Source organism: Piliocolobus tephrosceles, chromosome 1, assembly GCF_002776525.5.
Source record: "Piliocolobus tephrosceles isolate RC106 chromosome 1, ASM277652v3, whole genome shotgun sequence".
Lineage (NCBI taxonomy): Eukaryota > Metazoa > Chordata > Mammalia > Primates > Cercopithecidae > Piliocolobus > Piliocolobus tephrosceles.
The window spans coordinates 62,946,991-62,957,828 of NC_045434.1; the positions used below are offsets into that span (position 1 = coordinate 62,946,991).

Genomic DNA, 10,838 nt, shown 5'->3' on the forward strand with positions numbered 1-10,838 from the left:
TTTGTAGCCCCTGAGGAAGGAGCAGGCTGGACTCCCTGGGGGGTGGGTTGGGGAAAGGAGGGAGGGCAAGAAGTCCCCGCTGCCCTTGAGGCTTATTCCTGCTGTTAATTTTATGATGACCATTTTCATCTTCTGCTTCCCTCCCTCTTTCCTCCCACCCGCACTCACAGTGGACCAGACCACAGAGAACAGACAACACTTTCCCCTGTCATCCACGCTGTCATAGGGGGTGGCATGGGGAGAGGAGGAACTGGCATTTGCAGAGATCCTGCTAGGTACCAGGTACTGTACTGAATCCTGCATCTTCATGAGACCACCTCCCCTCAACAGACAGCTGGGCACAACAGGGTAAGCCCTACATACCCATTCACTTTTCTTCATGAAACAATTTTCTCTCTACCAAAAAAAAAAAAAAAAAAAATCCAGGATCCAGATAGAGTCCTCTTCACAGTTTTTCACTTCTCCCCTCTCCTGGTTAGGCTGAGATGTGCCAGTCAGGTTAGAATGGAGACAGGTAGCCAGAGCACAAGGCCAACCTCTGGGTTCCTGCCCCCCGTGGATCCCTAGACCGCACCATCCTAGGCCTGCCTAGATCTGGGACACCATGTGTGTATGGACACCCTGTGAATATGGCAGGACCAGGGAGACAGGCAGTTTGATTCTCCCCGACTGCCAGCATCTGAGATTGGGAGCTCATGAGGCAGCCCTCACTCTCGGGGCAGCTGTGACACCAGGATAGGGGGCCCACTCTGGCCTTTTCACCCCGCTTCAGACAGGGCTCCTCTAACTCCAACCCTCACCCTCCCAGCTCTCATGACCAGTGCCCGAGGTTGGCAGAGAACCTCCACTAGTCCTGGGGGCAGTGCCAGACCCCAGCGAGTCTTTCCTAAAAGATGATGGTCTCCTCGGTGGCTTCCCCATCCACCGGCTCCAAGTCCCTTGGTGACTCTTCAGGTCTGGGCCTCCCGCTGAGGGTTAGGCTGAGGCTAAGGCTGAGGGTGGCCGGGCAGCTGGAGTGGGTCAGCAGCGTGGTGTGGCGGCTCGAGAGGCTGCCATCAGAGAGCCGCCGGCACATCCTGGGCTGGCGACCCCCACAGCAGGCAAGGTGACGCAGGGGCCGCGGTAGCAGGTGGCTGTTGAAGCCCAAGTAGATCCAGGGGTTGCAGCAGCTGTTGAGGCTTCCCAGAAGCATGGAGATGGTGAAAGCCACATTGGTGGAATCTACCAAGAGAGAAGCATGAGAAGCCTCAGAATGGCAGCTCGAAGGGACCCGGGAGAGCGTCCAGGCCCCACAGATGAGGAACAGATGAGGAAACTGAGTCCTAGAGAAGAGAAGGGAGTCATTCAGGATCCTATAATTAGAGAGACACACAGCTGAGACTTGAACCTGGGACTCCTGGCTCCAGAGTCTTACCATGCTGATTTTGTTTGTTCGTTTTTGTTGTGTAACTGCAGGGTGAAGGTAGGAGCTGAGGTTTGCTTCAAGTTTAATTGAGAAGAAGGAATGTTGTCAGGGATAGGATCAGCCCAGATAGGAGAAACCAACTTTTTTACAAAACTTAAACCTTGAGTCCCCTAATGGATGTAGATCTAGAATGAGGCAACTTCTGTAAAACAGGCAGGGAAAATAACCAAGCTCAGGCCTCATCCCTCTCCATCCCCACTTACATCATAGATCGTGGATTCACATGGCCTCCTGGACTCTGTCCCCTTCCATTCCTCAGGGGCAGGCCCACTCATTCTATATTCAGTCACTGAGTGTGTGGGCATCAACTCTGCCTGGCCCAATGCTGGGGATCTGATGGGGCAGTCAGTGGAGCATGACTGCCCTATAGACACCTATGTCATCATTGCCGCCTGCAGCTGAGGGGGCAGCTTCTACGTACTGGGCCTCCAAGCATCCCTCTCCAGACTGGAACTTGTTCTGTGTTCTTAGATTGTGCCTAGGAAATGCACCTTTCTGTAGGGAAAAACTAATTTCTCTCTTGGGCAGTCAAAATGTGAGGATGTCAAGGCTATAAAATTCCTTCCAGACAAAATGTTCTTTCTAAAGACTAAATGAAACCCTCATGGCAACAGGAAAGCTGCTGGGATGAGCTTTGGCCTCCTGCTAGATCTGTCATGGTTATAGCCATGGCATAGGCGGCATACTGAGTCACCTTACTCTTCAGTAGAGGTTGTAGAATCAGTGAAAGCAGTTTCAGAACTGGAGGGAACCTTAGAAGTAAGCTTTCTAGTTTTTATAGCACAGTTAATAACAGCTGCAACTCGAAGTCTTTCAGCTCCAAGGTAGAGATCCTACACTCCACCAGAGCTTCAACCAGCAAAATAAAAGGCAAAGCTCAAATGCCTACTCTGCAAGGCACTGTGAAAGCTTCAGATACACTGGCTCCTTGTGCACATGTCCCAGGGGCATGTTCATGGGTGTGGCAACTCATGGCTCAAGAGAAGGGAAGACATAGGGCGAAAACATTTGATAGAGGGCATGAGTCATACAGGTGGGAAGTTGAAGGTATCTGGGCCTGGATGGACTGGTTCAGGGAACAGAAGTGAAGGTAGAGTGGGAAGCACCTGGAAGTGGAGGAGGGATGATATGGTTTGGATGTCGGCCAGGTGCAGTGGTTCATGCCTGTAATCCCAACACTTTGGGAGGTCGAGGTGGGTGGATCACCTGAGGTCAGGAGCTCAAGACCAGCCTGACCAACATGGTGAAATCCCGTCTCTACTAAAAATACAGAAAAGTAGCCAGGCATGGTGATGCGCACCTGTAGCCCTAGCTATTTGGGAGGCTGAGGCGGGAGAATTGCTTGAACCTGGGAGGCAGATTGCAGTGAGCTGAGATCATGCCATTGCACTCCAGCCTGGGTGACAAGAGCAAGACTCCATCTCAAGAAAGAGAGAGAGAGAGTTTGGATGTTTGTGCCCTCCAAATCTCATATTGAAATGTAACCCCCGGTGTTGGAAATGGGTTGGTTGTTTGAAAGAATCTGGGACCTCTCTCTTCTCTCTCTTGTCCTCTCTTGCCGTGTGATACGCTGGCTTCCCCCTTCACTTTCTGCTTCCTGAGGCCCTCGCTAGAAGCAGATGCTGGCACTATGCTTCTTTTTCATTTTCTTTTTGAGATAGGGTCTCGCTCTGACCCTCAGGCTGGAGTGCAGTGTGTGATTATGGCTCCTGTGCTCAAGCAATCCTTCTACCTCAGCCTCCTCAGTAGATCGGACCACAGGGGTGAACCATTGTGCCACCACGCCTGGCTAATTTTTTTTATATTGAGTAGAGATGAGGTTTCACTGTTTCTCAGGCTGGTTTTGAACTCCTGGAATCAGTTGATCCCCCTGCCTCAGCCTTGCAGAGTGCTGGGATTACAGGCATGAGCCACCACACCCAGCCTGGCACCATGCTACTTGTACAGCCTGCAGAACCATAAGCCAAAATAAACCTCTTTTCTTTATAAATTTCTCAGTTTCAGGTATTCCTTCATAGCAGTGCAAATGGACTAATACAAGGGACAAGCCTCAAAAACAAACTCAGTCTTCCTTCCGTTTTGCCTGAGTTCTGGCCTGCTCCCTAGTTAATGTGTAACTACAAATTGCGGAAGATTTGGGAAGTGGCTTTGGCTGAGGGGACAGTATTCATCCTGTCTGCTCCAACAGTGTGCCTTTAGTGTCCAAGATTAAGCCAGGGACAAAGGAGGTCCACAGTTTCCTTCATTTAGGAGTGCCTGTTTGGTTTGGCTCACCTAAGCCAGGCCTTGGTAGGGGCTAGAGATATGCCACAGAGGCAGTGCTGCAGTGGAGGTGCCAGAGGCAGTGGCGGTTGCACTTCCCAGCCCTTGAGGGTAGATACATCACACCCAGTCCTGGCCTCCGTTGCCTCTTGCCAGAAACTCAGCTGATGGTCGGGGACAGGGGCAGGGACAAGCAAACAGGCCGGCTCTGACCAAAGTCTTGGGGCCAGGAGGCCTCGAGGCCAGCATGCGGTGGAGGGGAACTTTGTGTACTGGAAAGCAAGTTTAAAGTAATGAATTTCTGCCTCAAGGGCTTTCATTTTCCTGGGAGCACATTGTCTGTAAGATAACCCTTTGGGACAACCCACTGTCCCATGCATTCCTTGCCCAGAGAGGTCCTTGGTAAGTGGTAAATCACTGTACTCAAGCGAGGGCTGAGGTGTTGAGGGACAGGTTGATGATGATGGTGGACACCACGGGCAAGCAGGAAAGTCTGCACTGGCTAAGTGGCAGGAGCATCATCTTCTCCTCAATAAAGAGGCAGATGACCATCTCACCCCGGTGCCACTGGCTAAGCCACAATGTTGGGAGTAAAGCCATGATCTGGATAAAGCTTGTCCCATGAAGACCTCAATTCAAGCCCGAGCTCTGTCTCTCACTAGCAGTGGCATTTTGGACCAGTTATTTTACCTCTATGAGTCTCAAGGGACTCAAATGTAAAATACAGAAGGCCACTCCTCAGTAGCATGAGGGCTGAATGTGCCTGTACCTAGGAAACCCTCCTTCCTTCTATTCTGTGCTTGGCTAGAGCAGGGAGGTCCCCACAGTTGGTTAGAATTAATATGCTCATTGCTTAAACAATAATCTGCAAATAGTCTCTTGCCTAGACAATGTCAAAAGGGTTAGATTAAGAAGGGATATTGTATTAAGAAGGAAGTTTGGTATTACTTTTGCACTTCTCTTGCATGGTTGTGTTAAATTCATGAATGGCTCTCCTCTATTTCATCTCTCCTCTATTTCTCCTCTCTTCTATTTCATCTCTCCTCCATTTCATCTCTCAGAAAAATGATGAGAGCCAGGCCTCCCATGTGCCAGCTGGAGCACAGTTCTCTTAGAGGTTTCCATTTTGCTTTTCACACAGAAGAAAGGTCTCTCTCCTTTTATAACCACTTTTAAAATCAGAGTTATTAATGAGGTTGAGGAAAAAGACAAGGAGACAGAAGACTTGGGCTTTATTCTTCACTTTGTCACTCCCTAGCTGTAAGGCCTGGGGCAAGTCATGGTTCTGAGGCAGGAAAACAGCAGAGGGAATTAGAGGTTGGATAAAAAGCAGAATGAGTAGGAGCAGAAGCAGGATAAAGAGAAGGGTGAGCAAGAGGCAAGATAAAAAGCAGAAGTTGAAGCAAAACAAAAGTCATATGAAGTGAATCAAGAGCCCCTTGGTTGGCTAGATCCAGACCAACCCAGTAAGGGGCAGCTCCTCAGAGATGGGCATGTGTGTTAGAGACAAAAAGTATCCCTAAAATGACCCCATATGAGAATCAGCTCATTAAAGCTCATGCATAGGTACTGCATAGAATGCATGCACTTAAAATTGAGATGAAGGCCACGTGCAAGTGCACAAGGGCCAAAGTAACTAAGCAACCCACCTATCAAAAGGCAGATGCTGGCTAAAGATTAGGCAGCTCAGGAAGAGAAAAAAAAGAACACATAAAAAGGTGCAAAGTACACCAAACTGATGCCGATCTCATTTCAGAGAGGTCAGCCCGCTCTCCCTTCTCTGAGAGTGTTACTGTGCTTAATAAACTTTTGCTACTTTGCTATTTGTGTGTGTCACATCCAATTCTTTGTTTGTGGCACCAAGAACCCGGGACTTCACCACATCAGCTGGTAACATTTCCTCTCTGAGCCTCTGTTTCCTTATTAGTAACATGAAGAGGTTGAACTGGAAATTTCAGGGTTTTCATGTGCCAAGTCTAATTAACTGGAAGTGTCTGTTGAGAAGGAGCTCAAAGGCATGTCCAGATGCAGGAGGGAAGAGGCTGAGAGAGCAAGTTCATGGGCCACAAATTGCTATCATTCTATGATTTTAAAGCCCATCCAGCAAATTGGTAGTTGGTGGCCAAATGTGCTAATGGCCATATTTCACTAGTACCACACGGCATTTTAAAATTGTTAGTTACCAAAATTTTTAAAGTTGGAAATTTCACATAAAAGATACTGACATGGCATTGGTAGGCTGGATGAGTATTGACGTGGCATTGGTAGGGTAGTCATAACTGTCCCTTTTCACTTGGAGGAGGCACCATCTTACTTCATTGCCCCACTAGTTTGTCACCTGCCTGGCCCTGGGAGGCATTGTAACCCTGACCTAATCCCCCATCCTCTCTTCCTGTCTCTCCCACCTCACTGCCCCCACACAGACCCCACTTGCCTTCACCGGGGGCATTCTCGTCCCACACGGACCACATCTGGACACTGAAGAAGGGAGCCCAGCAAGCGATGTAGGCCAGCACGATGACAAAGGTCATCTTCACAGTTCGGATCTTGGCCCGTGAGACGGTGTTGATGCTGCTGACCCGAGATGGCAGTCCCTGAGTGGTGGCAGCTGAGGCGGAAGGTGAGGGCCTGTCCCAAGTCCTCCAGCCCCCTCCTCTCACTCGCCAGGCCTGTGTCTTGACTTTTAAGTTTTTACAGATCTCATGGCAGATGAGGCTGTAGCAGGCCGTGAGCATGGTCACTGGCAGGACGAAGATAGCCAGGGTGGTCCAGGTGAGGTAGGCCCGTGGCCCCCAAGGGAAGCGGAAGTCTGCCCAGCAGTCCAGCACCCCTGAGCCCTGGATTACCTCCCGCAGGGAAAAAATGAAGACTTGAGGAAGGCTGAGGATGGCGGCCAGCAGCCAGGGAGCAGCGATGAGCAGGTAGGTGGACTGGCCGGGCTGCTGGAGGCTGCGCAGGGGGTGACAGACAGCCAGGTAGCGGTCCAGCGTCATGGCCAGCAGCATGTAGGTGGAGGCGAACATGCTGAGCACCTGCAGGTACTTGACGGCCCTGCACAGGAGGTCGGGGCCCTGGAAACGATAGGTGATGTCCCACAGCAGCTGGGGCAGCACCTGGAAGAGCGCCACGGCCAGGTCTGTCAGGGCTAGGTGCAGCACGAACAGGTGCATGCGGGAGCGCTTGCGGCCCAGCTGGCCCAGGGTCAGCAGCACAGCCAGGTTGCCCCCAGTGGCCAGCACCAGGACAGCGGCCAGGACTCCGATCTCCACCTTGGCCAGCTCCTCATCCCGGCCCAACCAGGGTGTTGTGGCATTGGGGGCAGAGAGGGTGCCCCAGGGAGTGGGGGTGGCATCCCACAGAGGCCCAGAATCCATGAGCAAGGTATGCTGGGAGGGGAGGATGGAGGGAGGATTTGGACGCACGTGGAGAGGTTTGATGGATAAAATGGAGTGGCAAAGGAAAGGCTGAAGGCGGAGAGGAAGGAGAAGCGTGAGAATGACAGGGAGAAGGCTTGCAAGTAGGTGGAAATCATTCAGAGGACAGGGATAGAGAGGAGGAGGGAGGATGAAATATGGAAGGAGACAATGTGACTGCCATCGATCGCTGATCCCAGTGAGGAGAAGGGACCCAGGAGAGAGAGAAGGAGGGGTCAGGAAGACGGGGAATCAGGACGGGAAGAATGGGGGAGGCTGTGCAGAGTGAGGCTTCTGGAAGGGAAAGAAGGCTGGGGAGGGGCTACCACTCTCCAATCCACCTCAAATTCACTTTCTCCAAACTTTTCTGGAAGCCAAGAGCGGAAGCCCTTCAGCCTGCTTGGAGGCGCGGTCCGGGGCTGTCGGTGTCGCGCTCAGGGCTGGAAGCCCCAACCAAGTCCATTGGCTGTGCCTGGTGAGCAGCGGCGGGAGCGCAGCAGAGCAGCCAGGTGGGGTTTTATGGGCAGCGGCCAGCGGCTCGCCAGTTGGCTCCAGCAGAGGAGGGCGGAGTGAGGCTCGCAGGCAACCACCCGGCGGAAGGACCGAGAGGCCGGCTGCTGGAGGGAGGGGGGCCAGAGTGGGTAGCGGACGAGGGACAGGGAGCGAGACAAGCAGGCGACGCAAGCCAGCACCCAGCAGCCGGCAGGATCCACCGACCCGCAGGCAGGCAGGCAGATAAGCTCCTCTGCGAACTCACCCTGGAACTCTCGGGCCGTCTCTCCACAGGTGGAGTCATCCCTGCGGGTTGGTGAGAGGCGGTCACTCCTCCCACCCCCGGGGGCACTTCGGCTGGCGGCTCTGTTGGCGCGCCCCCTGTCAGCCGGCTAGCAGGTGCAGGATCCACAATCTTCAAGGGTGGCCAGGTTGGCGAGGCGGCATCCCTGATTGCCAGTCACCTGGGAGTGACGTCTAATCGCAGACCCTGTGGAGGGACTGAGAGGCATAGGGAGAGGAAGAAAAAGTGAGGATATTTGTGGAGGTGGGGGGTGGAAGGAGCTAGACCTGAGAACCCTGGTGCGCTTGACCGACGGGGACAGCCGGATAAATTCCTGGTGTTTGCCTCCCCAAGAGACTTCTGGCTTATGTGCTTTTCCTGCGTTAGGTGCTTCCAAGATCCTAAACGCAGTTAACCACTCTGCGAGGTAGAAAAGAGGCCCAGAGAAGTTCAAGAACTTGCTCTAAGAAGATTACTGAACGAGTAAGCAGCAGAGGCTGGTCTAGAACCAGCCCCGTGTGCCATTCTGATAGCGCAGCAGCAGCACTTAGCACCTAACCGGCTTGGCTAAATTCTGTGTGAGAGGCACTGGTGTTGAGGGTAAGAATAAAAACAAAACCCCATCCAGTCCAGAGGCAGCTTACAGCTCAATAGAGAAGGTATTGTGTGGTGTTGGCTGTTGAATTCACATTATCTTCAGTATGCCAGATGGACTGTTAGGACCCTCCCTGGAGCAAATTAGAGGTTAGGACTGACAATAGCACTGTCCCAGACTCTCAGAAAGGGCAGAGTCTGTGACCATAGGTAAGTCCCTTTGTCCCGCCTCTTTTTTTTGTTTTTGAGACAGAGTCTTGCTCTGTGGCCAGGCTGGAGTGTAATGGCATGATCTCAACCCACTACAACCTCCACCTCTCAGGCTCAAGAGATTCTCCCTCCTCAGCCTCCCAAGTAGCTGGGATCACAAACAATCAAACTACGCCCAGCTAATTTCGTATTTTTAGTAGAGACGGGGTTTCGCCATTTTGGCCAGGCTGGTCTCGAACTCCTGACCTCAGGTGATCCACCCGCCTCTGCCTCCCAAAGTGCTGGGATTACAGGCGTGAGCCACCGCGTCTGGCCTTTGTCCTGCCTTTTAACCAGACTCCCCTTTATAATGTCACCAGACAGCCAATTAGCATTACTTCTTGAAGGTTCTATCTCTGCAACAGCCTACAAATTCAGGGCCTTCATTCCATCCCACGGCCACTTACCATTTAGCTGCCTAAAGTATAGTAGCATCCTCCTTTTGTGCTTTGGAGCCCAAGCTTCCACCTTCCAAAGGATTTCGCTCTTTGTAGGTGATTTTTCAGTCTCTCTACCAGATCATTCCCACCCATTTGCAAACAAGCTCTAGTAACGTTCATTAAAAAGAAAAAAAAAAAAATTATAACTCTCCTCAGCCACTATACTCCCACTTCCAGCTGTTACAGTCCCTACCATTTCACAGCAGAACTTCTCAAAACAGCTGTCTATGTTTGTCCCCATTCTCTTACTCCCAATAAATGATACATTGTACTATTCTGGAAATTGCTTTTAAAATTCTACATTATGGTCGGGCGTGGTGGCTCACGCCTGTAATCCCAGCACTTTGGGATGCCGAAGTGGGTGGATCACCTGAGGTAAGGAGTTTGAGACCAGCCTGGTCAACATGGTGAAACCCCGTCTCTACTAAAAATACAAAAATTAGCTGGGTGTGGTGGCGGGCACCTGTAATCCCAGCTGAGGCTAAGGCAGGAGAATCACTTGAACCCAGGAGTCAGAGGTTGCAGTAAGCTGAGATCAGGCCATTACACTCCAGCCTGGATGACAAGAACGAAACTCTGTCTCCAAAAATAAATAAATAAATAAATTCTACATTATTTTTGACGTCTGTCTATGCTGATACATAGGGTAGCTCTAGTTCATTCATTTTCAACTGCTACAGGGAATGTTCTCATATGTCTGTTTGTGTTCATGTGTCAGAATTTCTCCCAGGTGTATATCTAGAAGTATATGCTGAGTATAAGTATTGTTGTGTCACATAATTTATAAGTTTTCAACTAAATAGGACCATATCCTGAATTTTATCTCTAAATTAGTTGTACTAAATTAGTTGTCCAACCAGCTGCATTTCAGTTTCCCAACATCTTCACATTCAGACTTTTTAATTTTTATCAACCTGATAGTTATAAAATAGCATCTCTTTTGCTTTTTTATTTCTCTGATTGCTAAGTATTTTGAGTATCTTTCCTTGTATTTATTTGTTGTTTGGATTTTCTCTTCTGTAAATCATTCGTATCTTCTGCTCAACTTTTTATTAGGTTGTTTTCCTTATCAAATTGTAGGACCTCTATATATTCTAATATGTTGAAAATGTTTTCTCTAATCTGTCACTATCTTTTTGCTTTGGATGGGGTCATTTGTTACACAGAAAATTTAATTTATGATGCAATCAATTCCTCCTTTTATTATTTCGGCTTTTTGTGTCTTGTGTTCTGTACCTTGAGAATGGAAATATTTCCCCCTGTATTTTCTTCTAACAAATTTAACTTTTGTTTTTCATATTTAGAGCTTTAATCCATCTGGAATTTATTTTTGTGTTATGTGTGGAGTAAGACTCTAACTTCATTTTTTCCCCAACAGGGCAAACCAATTACTCCATTTATTGAATTGTCCATCATTTTTCAACTATCATCTGTATAATATATTATTTCAAATTTCATATGAGGCTATTTCTGGAATCTCTGGCCTATTCTATTAATTTATTTTTCTATCCCTGTCCCAATATTTCACTATCTTATGTACGACAGCTTTCTAATGAGCCTTAATACTTGGTAAAAACAAGCCTCCCTTTGTTCTTATTTTTTAAACGTTTCTCACAATTTTGAAATGGTGAAATTTGTTA

General features: G+C 49.6%; 1 protein-coding gene across 1 annotated transcript; it reads right to left on the reverse strand.

The window, feature by feature from the left end:
* Nucleotides 1-390: 390 nt before the first annotated feature.
* AVPR1B (arginine vasopressin receptor 1B) lies at nucleotides 391-7,262 on the reverse strand. Its single transcript, XM_023187029.2, has 2 exons — nucleotides 6,162-7,262; nucleotides 391-1,221 (listed from the first exon to the last, which is right to left on the reverse strand). Exons 1-2 carry the CDS (start codon nucleotides 7,099-7,101, stop codon nucleotides 887-889), a joined length of 1,275 nt encoding a protein of 424 aa, XP_023042797.1. The 5' UTR covers nucleotides 7,102-7,262; the 3' UTR covers nucleotides 391-886.
* Nucleotides 7,263-10,838: the final 3,576 nt, after the last annotated feature.

Bases quoted from the DNA above. Each gene is read 5' to 3' on its own strand.
- AVPR1B (XM_023187029.2), bottom strand. From the start codon at position 7,101: ATGGATTCTGGGCCTCTGTGGGATGCCACCCCCACTCCCTGGGGCACC. The intron at 1,222-6,161 runs GCAAGTGGGGTC...CTCTCTTGGTAG, and splicing joins CGAGAATGCCCCCGGTGAAG to ATTCCACCAATGTGGCTTTC.